Here is a 20,686-nt window from a genome sequence, read left to right as displayed (position 1 = left end):
AGCTTTTGTCAGGGGCAGACACAGGCAGTTTTCTTCCCTTTGGCCCCTGTGTCCTGCCCTAAGTGCGCTGAAAAGCCATGAACTCATGTTTCTTTTCCTCCCAGAAGGAAATCGGAAGCTGGGGAGGCAGACAAAAGGACAGTGCGGCATAATGAGAAGATGGAGGGAGGCCGGGAGCACCCAGTACACGGAGTTACTGCGGGAGGCCAGGAGGGAAGACACGTACACCAAGATCAGACAAACCAAACTTTATTCAGAAAAGCAAATCAGTCATCACAACTAAACTATTAAATGAGGCACATTGGTCCCCTCTCGCCACCGGTCCTCACCCCACCCACTCCCACCCTCTCTATTGGCCTTTGTAGAACACTAGAAAATTCCTTTCCTGGGTCTGCAAGCGGTCCTAGACTTTTGGACTGGTAGGAGCCCACAGTGGTCTCGGGCTGGACCGAATCCTGGAGTCTAATGAGGGAGGCCAATGAGACTGCCTCCAGTATTCAAAAATTCTGGGCCAGGTCAGGTAGTCCTTTCCACGGTACAGGGCCTCAAGGGGAAGGAGGGGGTGGGGGTGGGGGTGGGGGAGGGGGCCGTTTTACAGGTCCTTCTCACATCTCGAGAGGCAGCTGGAGGCCAAGCAGGAAGGCACATCTAGAAGAGCCAGTGAGCTCTGGAATGTTTCAGGCACATCTGGATGGATTAGGTAGCATGAAGGAAGGCCAAGGAGATGTCTACTCCTGAGTAAGGTCGCCTGGCCACAGACAGAGCACCGTGAGCAGGGGGGCTAAGAAGAGATCCTCGGGGGGCTGGTTCTGAGCTGAATACGCAGCTTAAATGGTGATCTGAAAAAAGAGAAAAAAAAAAAAAGCTGGAGCCAAAACCCACTGTTTAGAGCACAGAGGTGCACGGCTCAGTTCCAGGTGTCTGGAATCTCGTGCCCAAGTAAGTCAGCACAAGGAGAATCAGGATTTCTCTTGTGTTACAGTAAAACGAATCTTCACTCATCCCGGATCTCCCACTGGATAGTGTTGGCGGAAAGCTGCTGGGCAGAGGTCATCGTTTCGTTGGCTCTCCCCACTCCGCAGCCCTCTGCTGGCCCAGGCCAGAAAGGCGCCCCCCTGCCCAGGGAAGCAAGCCCGGGGGGGTGGAGAGGTCGCATGACCGGCTACGGGAACCTCCACGGCCTCAGCAACGTGGAAACCTGCAACAGAAGAACCGAAGTCACTGGGCGTCCCACACACCTCCAAGTACCCCGGCAAAGCCCAGCCCCAGGCTCTGGCTGGCACCAGTGGTGCGAGCTGAAGGAGCCGGTGCCCCTCCCGGAGTAAGGCAGCAGGACTCCAGCCTAAATGAGACAGCAAAGGGCTCGGTGTTCCAGGATTTCCCGAAGGGCAGAAGATAACAGTAACAACAACAACCACCACAAAAATAACCACAATTTTCACGGGGACAGAGTTTCAGTTTTGCAAGATGAAAACCGTTCTGAAGATGGATGGTGGGTGACAGCTGCACAACAATGTGAAAATGCTTAATGCCTCCCAACTGTACCCTTTAAAATGGCTGAATGGTCAATTTTATGCTATGTATATTTATACTTCACCCCAACTTTTTTTTTAAAGTAACCACATTAACAGCATCTAACACGTATTGACTCCCTACTGTACACAGTCCAGCCCGGTCCTGAAGAGACCAAACTGCCAGAGTCCAGATCCGAGCTCCCCAGTCACCAACTGGGAGACTCTGGGCAAGATACTTAACCTCTCTGTGCCTCACCTCCCTCCTAGGCAACATGGGAGCACCAGAACTCACCTCAGTATGGTTGTTCAGAGAACGAAACACATGGCACGTGCCTCAGGCAGTGCCAGGCACAAAGGAGCCCTGGATAGATGCTGTGACCCTCCACACTCCCATCCAGATCTTCACAAATGCAACAGCAAAGCCTCACACCTCTCTGCCTAGGCTTTAAAAACACACTCACGCAAACACACTCTGGCCATCCCTATTCTAGTTTCTAACCCAGACGTGGCTGAACTTTTTCAAAGAGCAGATCTTTGAAGGATTTAGCATAAAGGCTGAATTAGCACAACTCTTGGGACACTGTGGCCACCTGCCCAACTTGCTCTGAATAAAAACCTCTTAACTTTCAAAAAAGGGAGCTCTGTGTGTTTCATTCCAAGGCCTATCACCCCTCCAGAAAAATCAAGAAGCACCTTACCTTACGGAGGCTGGGCCAGCTGTTCACCCCAGCTTGGGAGTTTTCTTCTCTTTGGTGACTGTGCCCCACTCCCGCCAGTTGGTCACAGTCAATGCCAGCATCTCTTACAGGTAATGCTCCAATTGACTTGGAAACCACCTGGATGACTTTGGCTTCATTTTGCAAACAATGTAGAGGAATGTTCAGATCCACCAGTTCCCAGGTCTCTCAGGGGCCTGGCAGGGACAGCCATCTTCTCCCTCACTGGGTCAGGCCCTCCCTCAGCTACAGAAATTCCCTGGTAAATAAAAGGAGCACCCCAGATCTTCAATCATACTGTAGCCAGTGGGTTGTATCCCTTAGGAATGAATGACAGCCAGGCCCGCACAGGGATGCTTGGAAGCCTTAGGTGGCAAAAACTAATTGGTCCAGGTCCAGAGGCAGTTAACACTGTAAACTAAATTACTTGGGCTTCTTTTACAGCCGGACTTCTCAGAACCTATGCTAACAAGCCTCGTGAATCTCCAAGAGGAGATAGCACCTTTGAGAAACCCATTTGGCAGTGAAGCCCCCTTTTAGAGGATAGCTCCCGAACCAGGGCTCCTGGGAACACCCACTGCTCTAATGTAAACTGCTGGACTGGGAGTCTGGAAACAGGGTTCTAATGGGAGTCCGCAACGGGGTTCCAATCTTATTCCGGCTTTCCCAAGAGCAAGGGGTGAGGCTCACCCTGACATTCCTTACGGTCCTGTGGGATCCCTAAGGCAAAAAGAAACTGGGAGGTGGGGGGGGGGGGTGGAGTAGAAGCCCCTGAGAGGAAGGCTGGTAAGGTGAGGCCTGGGAAAGTCGTGTGCATTTGGGCCTGGCCTCCAAGAACCGCGAGGACAAAGGCTGAGCAGGCAGAGGGAGAGAAGACTCCAAAGGTGCAAAGGTGCAGCCCGCGGGCCTTTCCAATCCATCCTCACCTCTGCAGACAGGCCCCACCCCAACGTCACAGCACAGACTGCGCTGGATGCTCACACAATCCCAAACGAAAACGAAAACTCTTCGCTCGTCCCAGGACCCGTGGAGGCCTGTCCCCAGCTCCGCCCGCGGCTGCGAGCCTGCCCTTCACGGCACTCGAGGCTGGAAGAGGGGCCAGGGAACGGGGGTGCTCTTCCGACCGCGGGGTGGGGAAGGAGGGGGCAGTGGCGCAGCCAAACGCTCGTTCCAATTGGGAGCCTCCCCCGGATCTACGCGGCGCCTGTACACGTCTCGCTCTCGGCAGGGAAGGGAACGAGGAACCGCGAGGTTTCGCTTCGGGCGGCCAGGCTGAGCGTGGGGGCCACCTCCTCGGACGTGGCCTTGCCCGGGTCCCTGGAAACGAACGTCGTGGGCGGCGGCGCTGCCGTCGGGCGGGAACTGAGGGCCAGGGCGCCTGGGCGCGGGCGGCGGCGGGAGCGCGGGGCAACGGGTGGGTGCCGGGGCGCACGCGCGCGGGGCGGCGGCGGCAGGAAGGACGGGGGCGTCGGTGTCGGGAGGGTCCCCGCCCCGCGGCGCGGCGGCTCACGCCACCTCCTGCTCCCCCTGGTAGCGGCGGCAGCAGCCGTAGAGCGCCGAGAGCAGGTAGAGGCCGAGGCAGAGGCCGCCGCAGACGGCGGCCGCCAGGAAGGCGTGGTAGGCGCAGGCCATCTGGTAATCCTTGAGGTTGCAGTAGCTGTGGCTCTGCGTCTGGGAGATCATGATGCCCGTCGCGGCGCCGTAGAGCGCGGCCGCCAGCAGGTCGTGCGCCACGTTGACCACGAGCCAGCGCGAGCCCAGCACGGGCACCAGCTCGTGCTTGCCCAGCAGCGTGAGGAAGTAGAGGCCCAGGGTCAGCAGCCAGAAGAGCACCGACACGAAGAGCGCGAAGTGCACGGGGCCCTGGTACCGGCTCGTGGCGATGGTGATCCAGAAGGCGGCGCCGGCCAGCAGCTGGAGCAGCCGCAGCACGCCCAGCGGGCCGCGCAGGAAGGCCCGCTGCAGGCGCACCGCCCCGCGGACCGCGCGCGCCTGGGGCGGCGGCTGGCGCGGGGGCGGCGGGAGCATGGCCCCGGGCGCGGTGGCGGCGGCGGCGGCGGCGGCGCCCCGAGCAGCGGAATGGCGGCGCCCGGCTCGCGGGGGCGGCCCGGCCGACGTGCCCGCTGCGCCCGCGGCGGCCTCCGCGCGTCCTTCCGAGACCTCCCGGCGCTTCCTCTCCCCTTCTCCCCACCCTTCCTCCCCTCTCTCCTCCCCACAGCCCTCCTCTCTTTCTGTCTCCCTCTCTCCACCCCTCCTACCCGCCCTTCCCCTTCCCCTCCCCGTCTCCACCCCCGCTCGCTCCTCCAGGCTTCCAACCACCTCTTTTTGGGCCTCGCTCACCACCCCGGCCCCCCTTTTCTGCCGGCGCCAGACTCCCAGCTCGGATTCCTTCCTCCCCGGGGCGCGGCGGAGGGCACTCGCACCCCCCAGCCGACCGCGGGCCTTCCGCTCTGGCAGCCCCGGCCAAGTTTGGCACATCTGGGGCCGCCCTGCCCTCCCGGCCTCCCCTGCTCCGGTCCAGCTTCGGAGGGGAAAGCTGTCTTCTGGAGCGTTCTCTCAGCCTCTCGCTGGGCCCCTTTCTTTCTACTTTCTCTTGCCCTAGCGCCCACCCGGGCCCCCTGGTCTTTTCCTGGCGCTGGAGGACAGCAGTGCTGGTGTTCAGCTGACATCCATTCTCACGTGGACGTCTGGAATATGCTACCACGGTCCACCTCGGACTTCTCCTGGGCTCTCAGACATCAGAGAGAGGGACCGGCACCCGCCAGACGCCCCACTGCCCCTCCCACACACCACAAAACCAAGTCCTGTCGGCCCATACGACTTTTTCCAAACCTCCTTGCCGTCCAGGGTTGCCCAGATTAAAGATGTGCTACCCAACATGGCCTGGACACGGACCCTGGGGTAAGAGACAGCAAGGCCCGTGTGCTTAACTGCTAGGCAAAACGGCCGGTGGTGGAAGCTGATGATGCTTCACACCGTCCTTTGCCTGTACGCCCATTTAAGCGTCAAGACAGCCTCAGAGATACACACGATTATTTTCCTGGTTTTACCGAGGAGGAGAAATGAGGGCTAGAGGGGCTAAGACAAGAAGCTGGTAATCGCAGCTGGTCTCTCTTCTCTCTCCATCCCATCCAACCTTTGTGCACTGTGTGACATCTTTCTAAAGCACAGTCCCATTGTTGCCCTGCTTCCTCCACTGACCACGGGATAGAGTTCTATCTCTTCTGGGGGCAGATTTCACAAAACGGCTCCAACTGACTTTCACTTTCCTTGTTTTCCACTTTCTTCCCTTACCCACGCTCCCACCCGGCATGCCAACCCCACCAAACCTCTTAAGTTCACCCGAATAAGCTCAGAATGCCCTTCATCCCCAGGCCCGCACTTGGCTGGCAAACTCCTACTTATCCTTCCACTCCAGGTTTAGATGCTCCTCCCTTTGGTCCAGCCTCCCACACTGTTGATTCCCGGCGGCGGCTCATCAGGCCCTCACTGGGTGCATCCCCATTAGTTCTGCAGTACTTGGAGCCTCGTACGTTGCAACTGTTGGCTGTCACCTCTGTCTGCCTTTGCCTGGCATGTAGGAGGCTCAGTAAATGTCAGCAGAATGGATGACTGAGTGGTAGCGATGAGGGAGTGTGGGGCAAGCGGAGGGCAAAGTACAGGCTAACAGCAGCCCCCACCCCCCCCCCGCCAGGTGGGATGTGCGTGGTATTCCTCGGACACTCCTGGCTGCCCAAGAACAGGGGAAAGGAAAGAGAGCAAATGGCTGACGGACAGAGGTCACGGTCATGCAGGACAGGAGTCTCCTTCAGTTTACGGAAAACTTAGTAAACTGCAAGAAAAAGCTAATCTTATCCATAGCCTTATCTCCAGACCTGTAGCGTCCGTTTCCTGGAGCCCTAATATCACCCTCATCAAGATGTAAGGGGGTTGAAGTGCTTCCCACTTAAGTGATGTGGGAAACAAAGGCAAATGAAAAATTCCCTTACTGTCAACAGCCCATTGGTAAGTCCTTGAAACAGGCAGAGTGACCCTCCTGTAGGAGCTCAGCTGCCTTGATGGTGACACTTTGCTAGGGGCAAAAGGCAATCTTGGCCTAACATTATCCCAACCTCCAGGATCCTGTAAGTCTTCTTTAACATATAAAAATTCCTTTGGAAACTTCCTTTATCTCAACTCTGCCAAGGTATGTGCTGGCAATCATAGTATGATGATTATGACCCCCTGATATACGTCTGAAGGCTGTCATGACTGAGGTTTTACTAAACAGTAATAAATGGTGTTTCCCTAACAACAGCTAGCCCCCCAAGGTCCTGGAAATCCTGCTTCCAAAATTCCTTAGAGATTTACGCTGTCCCTGCCCCCCTCCCAACCTGAGAGTGTGTAATCAGTTACCCATCACAACCCCAGTGCAGCTCTTCCTGCCCACAGGTCCTGTCCCTGTGCTTTAATGAAATCACCTTTTTTTGCACCAAAGATGTCTTCAAGAATTCTTTCTTGGGGCGCCTGGGTGGCTGGGTCGGCTAAGCATCCGACTGGGGCTCAGGTCATGATATCGGGGTTTGTGAGTTCGGGCTCCGTGTTGGGCTCTGTGCTGACAGCTCAGAGCCTGGAGCCTGCTTCAGATTCTGTGTCTCTCTTTCTCTCTGCCTCTCCCTTGCTCATTCTCTCTCTCTCTCTCTCTCTCTCTCTCTCTCTCTCTCTCTCAAAAATAATAAACATGAAAAAAATTTTAAACAAAATAATTCTTTCTTGGCCATAGGCTACAGACCCCCATCATCACCCCAAAAACCCATCATTTGGTGCCCTTAACAGGGGGCTTCGAGTCTTTTCATCTGGACTCTGAACCAGTGCAAACCTGGTGAGTACTTTCTCTTTTCTTCCTTTACTGTCATTTCAGGGGCTTTTTGAGAAGTATGGCCTTATTGGGACACTTCTATGTGGATTGCTCAGGCTGCAATCCGGTCCCCCGTGGCAACTCTACAGGGAGGAGAAAGCCTGCCATCTGGCTGGAAGTTAGTACTCCGGCCAGAATGGTAATAAGACCCAGAAACTTGATGCCCTCTCTTTATTCCTGTCCTCATACAAAGTTGTCTGTCTTGGGCATGGGACCGCCACCTAAGTGATTAGCGTGGCTGATCTTAAGACTCCCGTGTGAGGTTTCCTCCTCATTGGTCTAACGTGATCCCCTCCACATCTCTTCAGTTGTGGGAACCGCAAAGAAACTGAGAGGGCCCTCTTACCTTGGGGACAACGCACACTTCCGTCCCCCGGCTGACCCTACCTCCAGAACTAGTCCCTCATCTCCTGGTCATGGGACGTGTCCACTGGCCCCCTGGCTTGGTGAGCCGGTCTGTCTCCCAGCAGCCTGTCACTTTTGGTGGGAGAAAGTTTATGTGGCTTCTCAGGGGCTAATGCCCCTCCCTGCCAACACAGCCCCGCCTCCAGGGACTTGAGAAAGCTCCGAATGCATATCTTAAGTGAATAAAAGGGGAAGTAAACATCGTATCTGTGTGAGATGACATAGTATAGAGGCTTAGGTGCAAACCCTGGAGGCAGACTGCCTGGCTATTCATCACTGCTCCACCACTCCCTCGTGCTGGGCCGGGGGTGGGGGGATGGGGGGGTACTTAACTGCTTTGTGCCTCAGTTTCCTCATCTGTGAAATCCTTTCAGCCAGGGACGTCAAACACCTGTTAGACACTGGGCACCATTTTAGGGTCTAGGGATACATAATATATATGCAATCATTGTTAATTGAATGCCTACTATACTGTAGGCACAGTTTTTTTTTAATTTTCTTTTAACATTTATTTATTTTTGAGAGAGAGAGAGACAGTGCAAGCAGGGGAGGGGCAGTGAGAGAGGGAGACACAGAATCTGAAGCAGGCTCCAGGCTCCGAGCTGTCAGCACAGAGCCCGACGCGGGGCTGGAATCACGAATCACGAGATGGTGGCCTGAGCCAAAGTCGGACACTTAACCGACTGAGCCACCAAGGAACCCCTCTAGGCACTTTTTTTTTTTTTAAGTAAGCTCTACGCCCAGTGTGGGGCTTGAGCTCACTGACCCCAAGATCAAGAGTCACATGCGATACCAACTGAGCCAGCCCGGTGCTCCTATATACTCTGATTTGCTGGTGGGGAACCCAGGATTCAGAGGGTTAAGGGAGGTGAACATGTTCAAGGAGCTGACGGAGCAGCCCAGGCGTGGCTGGCTCCAGGTCCATATTCAAAGTGCTTATATATACTTTCCCGTATTTTATTCTCAGCTGTTATTACAGGGATCCAGAAAAGTTATGTAACTTGCTCAGAGAAACAGAACTAGCGAGTATCAATGTGAAGATTCAAAACTAGGTCTTCTGGTGCCAATTCTGGGGCTTTCCTCTCAGCATCCCTCAGCAGCTCCTGGAGGGACATTCTCAATGTTCTCAGGGTACCAGTCTTGAGAAGGGCTGGAGCGAGGACGGGCAGTTGGCGGCCGAATCTGGGTGCGGGGCTGATGACGAAGTTGTGCCGCACGAACTATCTCCGTGAGCAGGGGACCTAACCAAATAAACATTTAGAGTGAGAGAAGAGAGTCCTTCCTCTTCTAAAAAAGGCATCTGGAGACTTAAGGGTGGAGCGCCACCTGGTGGGCACAAACCTTCAGCCTCACAGCTAAGTCCAGCTCCTTACAAGGAAGCCAGTGGTGGCTTTGGGAAGATATTTTTAGCCTCTGGAATCCTGAAGACATTCCAAGGGGCAGTCTGGGAGACTCTGCAAAAGCGTAAGCACGCCAGATCGTGATTCCTCCAAAACAAATATGGTCTAAGCACCTGCTGGATGCAAATGATCTGGGTGTGGAGTGTAGGAAGAAGGAGCACCCGCTCATGCCCTCACATTGTTTGCACTCTTCTGGTAGTGGAGGGACAGCTGTGGACAGAAAAGAGGGAGGAAGATGCAAGGAAATACAAAAGGGAGAAGGCTGGGGAAAGCTTTCAGAATGAAGTGCCTTTAGAGGGTGGATAGAATTTTGACAAGCAGAGATGGGGGCTAGGCATTGTTGGGCAAGGCAGTCTACCACGGGTCCCGAGCGGCAAAGGATGCAAAGCCACGGCTGCCTATTCGTTTGCCAACCGTTTCTCAGTGTTGTGTTCTGCAGCCAGCAACTTTGAGGGAGGAGGGAACATCTCCTCCAAGACAGAGAGCAGGCTTGCTTATTGCTTACGATAAAAGTAGCGGCGGTAGGAGGGGACAGCGGTGGGTTTCCCAAGCTCAGCGCTCCGCAGCTGTGACACAAAGCTCTCGCATGTGTAACATCCCTGTGAAACTAGGGAACAAGGGAAAGAGACATACTGATGATGCTCACCCTGCTCCCTGTGCCAGGAGTGGCAAATTCTTTGTGCCCGACTCAGGAAGCCACGTCTTCTGCCAGCATTTATGAAACAACAGCAGGCTAGCTTATTGGCTTGTAAGCGGGATAAATCCCAGGTGCTGTAGGCAGAGGGCACGGTGTGAGCAAAAGCAGGGACTAGGCTGTTCGGGGAACAGGAAGTACTGAGGCTGAATACTCAAAGCCCCAAAGCAAAGGACTTTCAGTATGCCCAGAACAAGAAGGAATGCGTGGCCACCCGGAGATCCCATGACCAGCTCTTAATGTTCAGTCAGTCCTGTCTTCAGTCTCTGGGCTACGGGAAATGTACCGCATATATAGACTCAACTCACCTTGGTTTAATACCTGTTGAGCTGGCACTGGACACAAATTAACTAACAGCAGAGGCAAAACTCATAGTGAGGAAGTATATGGGTGCTGGGACCTGCAGAATCTTGCCTTGAATCTTATCGTTAAATTACTAAATAAACATCTCCTGAACACCTACTACGTCTATACCTGGCATTAGGCTATAGTCGTATACCTGGGTTGGAAGAGGCCTTAAAGACCATTTACTCCAGGCTTCTCATTTTATGCAGGGGTAACTAAGGCCTGGGGAAGGTAAGTGACCTGCCCCAGGTCACACAGCTGATTGATGACATGAATGCCAGATTTAGAACTTAGGTCTTCTGACTCACAATCCACTGTTTACTTGGGGCAGGGGCTCTGTATGCCAGCCCAGGACGTGAACTCTCATCTGTCAGTCAAGTGGCTCATACCTCCAGGCCTGTTCCCGAGGGAACTCCCACCAGGCTGTAGGAACAGGGGCCTCTGGAATGGTGGATGGGGCCCCCTCTGGGTGGAGTTGGGTAGGAATCTGGGCGGCTCTTATATTTGTTATCCCAGCCCCCACAGAGTACCTGGCCTTTGCTGGAGCTGCGAGGCAGCCTGGATTCTGGGCACCTTTGGGCAGATGGAAGCAAGGGGCCCTGGGGGCGTGGAAGTGATAAGGGCATTCGACTCTGGCAAAGCTCAGCCCTCACGCTCCAGGAGAAGCTGGCCAGGACCAGACTAGGAGCCGCAGGTACCCTCTGCGGCTTATCTTTGCGTGAAGCCGCCCAGAACGTTGGCTGGCAAGGCTGGGTCCGTAAGACTAAGTAACCGTGAGTGACCAAGGTAGATGCCCCTGAGACCTCGCCATGAATCCGCCACCCATGAGGTGCCGAAGATGACCTCCTACTGGGACCCGTCATGGGGATGTGCAGACCTCAGCAGACCTCATTCTTGAGGAAAGGAAGGGCCTCAGGATGGACACCTAGAGCCAGGATGGATTGAATCAATCACCACCACCCTGCCAGTCAGCCTTGGATAAAAGCGGCAGAGGCTCAATAGTAAGAACCAACATTTGAAAAGTGCCTTCCATGTGCCAGGCACCATGCCAGGTGCTGTCCACACTTGTCTCGCTTACTTCTCACAATAGCTCTGTGACGGAGGGTCATTAAAACCACTTCCACTTTTAAAATGAGGAAACCGAGGCGCAGGGAGCTTATGTGACTTATCTAATGGCACACATCCAATGGAGAATGGAATTCAAATATGTGATCCCCAAGTCCAGGTGTTTTTTTTTTTAATTTTTGAAAAATGTCTGTTTATTTTTGAGAAAGAGAGGGAGTTGGGGGAGGGACAGAGAGAGAGGGAGACACAGAATCTGAGGCAGCTCCAGGCTCTGAGCTGTCAGCATAGAGCCTGATGTGGATCTCGAACCCACGAACCGTGAGATCATAACCTGAGCTGAGGTCAGAGGTTTAACCGGCCAAGCCACCCAGGCGCCCCACTAAATCCGGGCTTTTAATCAGTGCGTATATCTCGGACTTCAGCCTTGGTCTTGGAGGACACATCAGAGGACTGCCCCTGACCGGCGACAAAGAGACCGATCCCTGTTGTAGAATGGTCAGCAGGCAGGGGGCCAGGCAGGGGGCCGCGAGAGTGGGTGTGGCTGTCACAGGTCCCAAGATCTGCACCTGGGGAGCCTGTGTATGCTGTTTCCATACCTTAGCCTACCATGTGAAGGGTCTCCAGGAAGGGGTGATTTGTCCCCCTAACTCTCTACCTCACCCACAGCTGGAGCTTTAAAGCCAGAGGAATGAGGCCCAAAGGCTGAGTTAGAGCCCAGGGTTGCCATCAGATGACGCTTTGTGCTGCGTGTTTCACCTGCGTCTCCTCCTTGGCCCTGGCAACAGCCATGGGGGATAGGTAATTCGTTATTTCCACTTGACAGTTGAGGAAAATGAGAGGCAGAAAGATTAAGGTAGGAACTAAATTTAGATTTTTAGACCACTGGAAACACTACATCTGTCTGAGATTCCCTGAACCTACTTTAACCATGAACTTGCCCCTTAGGTCCAGTCTCATAAGACCCTTTATAAGACATTATTCACTGAAACCGCAGAGCAAAAGCAAATGTGGTCTCTCCTCCACTACCCCCTTGGTCTCCAACTCCCATTCCCACTGGGGCTTCTTACGGATGGGGAGCATCATGGAGATTTTCTCCAACTCTGGTTTTCGCTCTACTGCCAAGAAAGCCCACCCCCCTTAACCTAGACAGGCAGAGTGGGACACGGCTGCCGTGGCTGAAAGAGATCAAACCCACTAGAAGCCACTAGAGACCAAGGGGACCTTGTCCTGACCCACCAGGAAGATGCCAAAATAGCTAATGTCATGGCATTCAGGAATCAAGAGAAGAGCGAGAGTCTTCAGTGGCATCGAAATGCTTTAGGAGGCCTGCCGGTCTCTCCCATGGCAGTCTTCTGCCTGTACCCACAGCCCCTGTCGGAGTGGTGGCTCTAGATATAGATGGTATATTTCTGCCATGAAGCTCTGCCTCTACTTCCCCACCTCCACGTCCCACCCAAGCTGGACCTATCAGATTCCTTCTTTTGGAATTTGGCCAAACGGTCATTTCTAAATGGAGCTAGTGCTGCAGTAACCAAAGTCAGTGCATGAGGCAAATTTAGGGGGAACAGAAATTCTGAGTTGGCAGAGGAAGCTGATCTGCAGAGAAAAGGGCAGTGTATTAGGGTTGTCTACAGAAACAGGATGGATGGATGGATATAGATATACATACACATACAGATTTATTATAAGAAATTGGTTGGTGTAGTTATGGAGGCTGATAAGTTCCAAGACCTGCAGTTGGCAATGTGGAGACTCAGGAGAGCCATGGTGTAGTTTAGTCTAAAGGCTGCAGGCTCAAGATATAGGAAGAGTCAGTGTTTCAGTTAGAGTCCAAAGGTGGGAAAAACAAGCAAACAATGTCTCAGCTCAGACAGTCAGGCAGGAGAAAGTCTTTCTTTCTTTCTTTTTTTAAGTTTTTAAGTTTATTTTGAGAGAGAGATAGAGAGCACAAGCTGGGGAAGGGCAGAGAGAGGGAGAGACAGAATCCCAAGCAGGTTCTGTGCCATCAGCGTTGAGCCCAACACGGGGATCAAACTCACGAACTGTGAGATCATGACCTGAGCCGAGCTCGAGAGTCAGACACTTAACCAACTGTGCCACCCAGGCACCCCGTTCTTTTGTTTTTTTAAGTGTTATGTTTATTTAAGTAATTTCTACAGCCAACACGGGGCTCGAACTCACAATCCTGAGATCAAGAGTTGCACAGTCTTCCGACTGAGCCAGCCAAATGCCCCAGGAGAAAGTCCTTCTTACTTGTGAGAGGGTCAGCCTTTTTATTCTATTCAGGCCTTCAACTGATTGGACAAGGCCCACCCACGTTAGAGAGGGCAATCTGCTTTACTCAGTCTACCAATTCAGATGTTAATCTCATCCAAAAACATCATCCAAAAACACCCTCACAGACACACCCAGAATAATGTTTGACCAGATATCTGGGTACCCTGTGGCCCAGTCAAATTGACACATAGAATTAACCAGTACAGCGGGGTGCCTGGGTGGTTCTGTAGGTTAAGCCTCATGAGCTGATAGCGCAGAGCCTGCTTTAGATTCTCTGTCTCCCTCTCTCTTTGTCACTGCCCAGCTGGCACACACTCTCTCTCAAAGATAAATAATAAATAAATAAACATTAAAAAAAAAAGTAACCATCACAGGCAGCTCTGCAGAGACGAAAGATGATGAGGAAGAACAGCTGCCTATGACTTACTCCAGGTTGTTCAGCGAGACTTCATTTCTGTGCGCTCACTGTTGCTTTACAGTAACCTCCTTCCCCACTTCTTTACCTGAGATAACAGACAGATTTCTGTTTCTTATGATGGCACCTTAATGAAGCAAGGAGGGTTCGGATCCTAACTGTTGAGGTCTGACTCCTAGTTCCACTCCGCGGAGGTTTAAAAACAAAATGGCTCCAAATTCTTTGATTCCTCTTCCATCAAGAGGTTGGGTCTATGCTTCTTCCCCTGAATCTGGGTAAGCTTGTGACTCGGTTATAACTAAGAGGATGATAGAAACCACACTGTATGACTTTTAAGTTCTGTTCAAAAGACAAAGCCTCTCCTGCCTGATTCACGAGAACTCATATTTGTAGCCCTGAGCCACCATGGAGCCCATGTTCTAGGTCACATTGGCAAGCCACTGAAGCACTCCAGTCAGAAGTTCTGGCCTTCAAGTTCCCCCAGCCTGGGCACCAGACATGAGAAATGAGCTTTCAAATGATTCCAACCCCCGGCTGTCAAGGCAACGTCAGCATTCAAGACTTCCAGCGGATGTCCTGACATTGTAGAGTAGAGACAAGCCGCTTCCTCCGTGCACTCTCTGAATTCCTGTGTATCATTCGTGCTTTTTATTTTCTGTGTGTTATGATGTTTTGACATCTCGGGACCTTGCAGAGCCAGGGAGGGACTCTCCCTCCAAGATTTTGCTAATTCCTAAAGATAGCAGATCATGTGATGCTGAGCATGCCTCTGACATGCAAACCAACCAATCCTGAGCCCATACTCCAAACCACCTCCTCTATTTTGGTTCTTACACTCCAGGAGGCAACATTCCTCTGCCCTAATCATCCCAGAGGCAACATTCCTCTGCCCTAATCATCCCAGGGGAAGGTATCAGACAATTGGAGACAGTCCCTAAGCCCCGTGCCTGCTGGAATTATTCAAACTATCCTAAACCTGCCTAGCCTGCTTACTTTGCTGCAACCATTTCTTCCCATAAAAACTACAGTAAGAGTTCATGTCCATGCGTTTCTCTTGCTCCTTCTGCCTCCTGAATGACCCTGGTGCTTCGCCATGTGGCCCCACGTGGCATGGCCTGTCCCTTCCTCTGAGGAACTGCGAGTAACAAACTGTCTTTTCACTGACAGCCATCTCCTGATCTGTTGGCCTCACTATTCCTAAACAAAACCAAAATCCCGAGTACATTTTTTTTTTTAAGTTTACTTATTTATTTTGAGAGAGAAGGTGAGAGCAGGTAAGGGGCAGAGAGGGGGGGGGGGGAGAGAGAATCCCAAGCAGGCTCCACACTGTCAACACAGAGCCTGACGCGGGGCTCCAATTCATGAACCGTGAGATCACGACCTGAGCCAAAATCAAGAGTCAACCGAGAGTTGACCAAGAGTTAACCGACTGAGCCACCCGGGAGCCCCGAGCTTGAGTACATTTTAAAACATCCTGACCCACAGAATCCATGAGCATAATAAAATAGTCATTTTATACCCCTCAGTGTTGGGGTGATTTGTTAAGCAGTCGTGGTACCTGGAGGGCACGTTGACATCTTGCAAATCTCTCAACCTCAGCTTCTTCACGGGTTTAACGAGATTAACAGCATGATTTCACTGGGCTGTTGTGTGGATTCCATGAGATGTAAAGAGCTTAGCGCTCACATGTGTTAGTTTTATTTTCGATATTGTTTTCTGAACGAACTTGGACACCCAGTTCACTGGTTCCCAGTGCATCACTAGATTGTAAGACAGAAGCCTGCTGTCACTTGAGGTTTTTTTTTTTGTTTTTTTTTTTTTTTTCCACTTGAGGTTCTTTATCCTCGCCAACCTACCAGTCTCGCCATTGTCCACTGGATCAGCCGAAGTCCAATCATGAGACGGAAACCACACGTCATTTGAATAAGGAAACCTCAATGCAAGGGATTATTTACTATAATGGAGTGCTGAGGCATTGGCTCACAAGAAGTTAAAGATAACTCTAAAGAACACAGGAAAAGATGATATAAGGAACAGCCCCTACCTCTAGAGCTGAGATGGACCCTTAAGAAGAGGTTTCTTCCCCCTCCCTCCCACCGAGGCCAAGATTCAGATCTCCTTAGAAAGGACGTAGTAGCTGTGGCTCAGTGGCTGGCAAAGAAGTCTCACTGAGGTGCCGCACTTGTAGAACTTGCCAGAAATTAGCAAGGTGGGGTGCTGGGAGCAATCATTCACAGGGAGCCACCTCAAAAGTTATTGCAAAGCCACTCAGGTGGCTCAGGGAAGCTAGTAGCCACTGTGTGTTGCAGGCACTGAACGAGGCGCGCACATTGAGGGAGCCCCCACTGCGGGAGCCCACACGGCAGGACCTGGCGCCTGAAAAATCACGTGCACTCCAGGAGCCGGCCCTGGAGAAGCCTCGAAGGCTGCAGGAGCTCAGCGACAGGACACACCAGAACCAAGGAGAGAAACCCTTCCTCCTACGGTGTCTTGCCAGCTCCCTCTACTGACAAAGCTGAGCAGTGTGCCAGCTGGAAAAAGAAATATTTCTGGGCCTTTGCTCCGTTATCCCAGAGATAACTGGCACAGTCTACCTCTTTGGAGACGCATCTTCCGTACGCAAACTTTTACATACATTTGGACTTCCATACCACAATGAAACAACTCCTTATTTCCACCGAATGAGATACAGCTCGCTTTCTTGGAAGTTCTCACATCCTGTCTCCAAAATAGGGAGATACACAGTCCCAACAGTCTGTATTCAATACTTCTGAGTTTGCCAGAGTCCCTCGGAATGTACTGTTAACTGAAGACTAAGCTGGTAACGTGAACTTCCGATGACTTACGAAACTTACAAATGAAAATGTGAAGAGAGAGAAAAAGAAAAAGGTTACTATGTACCAAACCACCACGTATATACAACGGAAAGAAAATATGCAAAACTACCACAATCCTTATTTTTATGATTGGCCCCAGGGCTGTTGTAAGAACCATTAAGGATTTTCTAGCTGCTCCATTGCTTCTACACTTATTGGTTGGCATTCTACCATAAGGGAGGCCTATTTCTTCTCCTCTGTGTACTCATTTATTCATTTACATATTGCTATGGACTTAGGTATCACTTCACTCATTGGGTTATAATCTGTTACTGTCGTGCTTTGTTTTGATGCTCCGCGTTTGCTGATGGGAGCCTTCATCAACTGACTCCTAGTCCTTTTGATGTTTCCATCATTCTTTGAGTACTTCCTTACTTTCCAGCCCAAGATGTTCTAGAATCATCTTGAAATTTCTCAACCCCAGTGGTTGATTCATTTCTCCAAGGAACCGTGGTTCCTTTTGTGGAGCATGGTACTGGGAACTCAGCATGTGGGCTGTAAATGTGCTTATTCCTACTGCGGCATCATTGCTTCTAGGCCCTCTCAGCAGACCCAGCTGGGGAATGTGTGTGTTCGTGTGTGTTCGTGTGTATACACACACATGTACACATGTGCACATACACATTTAAGCATATGCATACATTTACGACTCACTTATTTCTATACCTACTTATCTGTTAAAAGCCGTGAGTTCAGGGGCGCCTGGGTGGCTCAGTCGGTTAAGTGTCTGACTTCGGCTCAGTTCATGTACTCAGATTTGTGAGTTTGAGCCCTGCATCGGGCTGTGTGCTGACAGCTCAGAGCCTGGAGCCTGCTTCAGATTCTGTGTCTTCCTCTCTGCCTCTCCCTGCTCTCTCTCTCTCTCTCTCAAAAATAAACATTTAAATAAATAAATAAATAAATAAGCATTAAAAAAATACAAACAAAAAACTGTGAGTCCATACTTGCTATGGACTGAATTGTGCCCCCCCAAAATTCACATGTTGAAGCTCCAGCCTCCGATATAAGTGTGTTTGGAGTAAGGAAGTAATTAAGGTTAAATGAGGAGTGGAGCCCTGATCTGGTAGGATTAGTGCCCTTTTAAGAAGAGACACCAGAGAGCTCTCTCTCTTCACCATAGGAGGACATGGTGAGCAGGCTGTTGTCTGCAACCCGGGAAGAGAGCTCTGATCAGAAACTGAATGGCCTGGCACCTTGACTTGCCGTCCACACAACTGTGAGAAAGCAAATTTCTGTTGTTAAACCTCCCCCCAGCCTGTGGTATGTTGTTATGGCAATCTGAGCAGACTAATATAAAACTGACCTTTAATTATAATCTACATTGGTTAGATTAGGTGTGGGTTTTTCATTTGCTGTGTTTTGTTTTTTACTGCTTCTATATTGTACTATTTGCCTGTAGGACTTTGCTGTTTTTGGTTAAGTTCAGAGAAGAGGGCTATAGTAAGTTGCCTTGTATAATGTCCTAAGAAGAAGGGTGCTTTTTAAAAAAGTTTAGAAGTACCAGGATCATTTATCAAGAAAAACAGAGTCGGGGTGCCTGGGTGGCCCAGGGGGTTGAGTGTCTGACTCTTGATTTCGGCTCAGGTCGTATCTCAGGGTCGTGGGATCGAGCCCCTGTCAGGCTCTGCACTGAGCTAAGCATGGCATTCTTGGCATTCTTTCTCTCTCTCCCTCCCTCTGCCCCTCTTTCCCGCTCACACTCTCCACCCACCTCTACAATTAAAAAAAAAAATCTTCGGGGCGCCTGGGTGGCGCAGTCGGTTAAGCGTCCGACTTCAGCCAGGTCACGATCTCGCGGTCCGTGAGTTTGAGCCCCGCGTCAGGCTCTGGGCTGATGGCTCGGAGCCTGGAGCCTGTTTCCGATGCTGTGTCTCCCTCTCTCTCTGCCCCTCCCCCGTTCATGCTATGTTTCTCTCTGTCCCAAAAATAAATAAAAAACGTTGGGAAAAAAAATCTTAAAAAAAAAGGGAAAGGAAAAACGGAGCTGACTCAAGAGTCACACTACTGCTTGTCAGCTGAGGGTGAACGTTCTCTCTGCTCTCTCCAGAACAGGACAGAGAGCAACAAACCCACTGGAGCAAATCTCAACCCCAGTGGGGAAGCACTGGTAAGAGTTGCTTGAACAACTCCTGCAGGACAGAGAGGGAAGGAGTCAAATGCTGGTTTAGTGTCTGTAGCAAGGTTTATATTGAGTGCCGTGACTCCTCACTTCATCGTCACAGCAACACAGAGAGATGGGCATGATTATTCCCACTCTATAGATGAGAAAATAGAAAAGTGGAGAGGTTAGGTATTTGCTTAAGGCTGAACAGCTGGAACCCCTTTCCTAGACTCTACTCCCCTAGAAACTAGCACCTTGCTGAGCCATACTGGCGCCGGGGGCAAAAGGAAACATACGCACTCCTATATGCACGTACCGAAATATCCTTCCACATTTTGAGTCAAATGGAAAAAGCTGATGAAAGCCCTACCATCAAAAAACAGGACCACACATAAAGCCTTGTGTTGCCCAATCTGTTCACACACTATTTTCAACCCTCCTAAAGCTAATTGGCAGGGAACGTAATAGTGACCTGCATGGAACTGTGGGCTGATTGGAAATGACTATTCCTGTTGCAAAATGACGCCAGGTCATAAAACAAACAACGGTCTGTCTTTATTTTAAGTGTTGATATTTTGTTCACCGTGGATGTTTTACATTTTGCTTTTTAAAAATACTACATTAAAATATTTATCTGGATTATTTAGTGCCCCCTTAAATACTGCACCCAAGGAGTATTCCTCACTCACCTCACCTTAATCTGATACCTCGTAAAACCGAGTCTTGGCCTGAATTACACCAGGACTCTACTCCTCAGAGCCGACCTTCTCTTCTAAACAGGGCTCTGTCAGGGTGTGGATCCCAGACCCTGCACTCCGGCATGATGTTAGTGCCCTATCTTCTCATCAGAAACACTGAATCATAAAGCTGTAACAACAGAAATGGTTCCATTGTGTGGTAAGCATATGGTCACATGCCTGCAAAAGTGTTTGGAGAGACCAGATATTCTCCACCCAGCCTTAGTCACATCTGACCCAGAAGCCACAAGTTCCCAGTTCCTATCCTGGTAGGCTCATCTGAGCTCCTGGCATCAGGATACAGGGTACAGGCAGTCCCTGGTTCAGAAGCCCAGCCATCCTGTTTAGGAGCCCACACAGTCCTCTCTTTAGCCAAGCAGTTGGCTGAAAGGCGTTGCAGCAATCAGCCTTCTATTGGAGACGAACATTGCTGATTTCTTTGTTCTTTTTGCCATTTCCCCAGGTCTTCAGAAGTCAGGGAGACCTAGCTGCCTATTGCCAGGCGCCTTCCTGACCATTTTTGAACCAGTGAGCAAACAACTCCTCATCTTCCAAACAAGTAAACAAGCATTCATGGAGAACCTACCGGGCACTCTGCATCCACACCCGCCCCCCCTAATCCAAGTTCCAACCTATGGCCGAAGTGACCTTCTAAAAACACAAATTTGTCAGGAGGATGAAACGAGCTAACATTTGTAAAGTGCTGACTGGCATTACTAGCACATGGTGAGTGCTATAAAATATCTATTAAGGGGCACCTGGGTGGCTCAGTCTGTTAAGCGTCTGACTTCGCTCATGCTCATGTCCTGATCTCACGGTTGGAGCCCGAATTGGCTCCGCTCAGACAGATTCTCTGTCTCTCCCCACTCTGCCCCTCCCCGACTTGTGTGCAGTCGTGTGCTCTCTCTCTCTCTCAAAAATAAACTTAAAAATAAAATAAAATGCCTATTAAACAAATATATGTAATGGTATTCCCTGCACAGAATCAAATGGAAACTTTTTCACGGCCCCCCTCTGCCTCCTGCTTCCTCACCAATCTCTCCCTTGCTAGCCTTACTCCAGGAGTCCAGCTACCTCCTAGACTTAGCACATGCCATACTCTCTTAAACACTCTTCCCAGACCCACTCCTTTTCATCTGACCAACTTCAACTCCTCCTTCACATCTTAGCTTAGATGTTGCTTCTTTCTATCTCCCAGGACCTCCTACAAGGAGCTGAGATTCCTTCATTTGACTCTTTTCTAG

The 20,686-nt window shown here is 51.1% G+C and overlaps 1 protein-coding gene and 2 long non-coding RNA genes across 9 annotated transcripts; 1 reads left to right on the top strand and 2 right to left on the bottom strand.

The window, feature by feature from the left end:
• Window positions 1-233: 233 nt before the first annotated feature.
• Window positions 234-4,410, bottom strand: MARVELD1 (MARVEL domain containing 1). 4 transcript variants are annotated; one of them, XM_023240804.2, is made up of 3 exons: window positions 2,213-4,410; window positions 981-1,198; window positions 234-839 (listed from the first exon to the last, which is right to left on the bottom strand). In XM_023240804.2, exon 1 carries the CDS (start codon window positions 4,256-4,258, stop codon window positions 3,737-3,739), a length of 522 nt encoding a protein of 173 aa, XP_023096572.1. In that variant the 5' UTR covers window positions 4,259-4,410; the 3' UTR covers window positions 234-839; window positions 981-1,198; window positions 2,213-3,736. The 4 variants fall into 4 exon arrangements, with proteins under 4 accessions (XP_023096572.1, XP_023096571.1, XP_023096573.1 ...); XM_023240803.2 differs by having other exon boundaries at window positions 234-1,198; XM_023240805.2 differs by lacking the exon at window positions 981-1,198.
• A 4,063-nt stretch (window positions 4,411-8,473) lies between these two features.
• Window positions 8,474-10,237, bottom strand: LOC109492624. 4 transcript variants are annotated; one of them, XR_006587205.1, is made up of 4 exons: window positions 9,935-10,073; window positions 9,579-9,703; window positions 8,874-8,986; window positions 8,474-8,773 (listed from the first exon to the last, which is right to left on the bottom strand). It is a non-coding gene; the product is annotated as an uncharacterized LOC109492624 (long non-coding RNA). The 4 variants fall into 4 exon arrangements; XR_006587204.1 differs by lacking the exon at window positions 9,579-9,703 and adding an exon at window positions 9,438-9,539; XR_002736892.2 differs by lacking the exons at window positions 8,874-8,986; window positions 9,579-9,703 and adding an exon at window positions 9,438-9,539 and having other exon boundaries at window positions 9,935-10,237.
• A 605-nt stretch (window positions 10,238-10,842) lies between these two features.
• LOC123380865 lies at window positions 10,843-20,348 on the top strand. The gene is made up of 3 exons (XR_006587206.1): window positions 10,843-10,972; window positions 19,486-19,602; window positions 19,906-20,348. It is a non-coding gene; the product is annotated as an uncharacterized LOC123380865 (long non-coding RNA).
• The last annotated feature ends 338 nt before the right edge of the window (window positions 20,349-20,686 follow it).

This window comes from Felis catus, chromosome D2 (assembly GCF_018350175.1).
Source record: "Felis catus isolate Fca126 chromosome D2, F.catus_Fca126_mat1.0, whole genome shotgun sequence".
Taxonomy (NCBI): Eukaryota; Metazoa; Chordata; class Mammalia; order Carnivora; family Felidae; genus Felis; species Felis catus.
The sequence above is the reverse complement of the archived record's forward strand: the minus strand, read 5'-3'. Positions and strand labels throughout refer to the sequence as shown.

Coding starts and splice junctions, on each gene's coding strand:
- MARVELD1 (XM_023240803.2), bottom strand. CDS start 4,258: ATGCTCCCGCCGCCCCCGCGCCAGCCGCCGCCCCAGGCGCGCGCGGTC.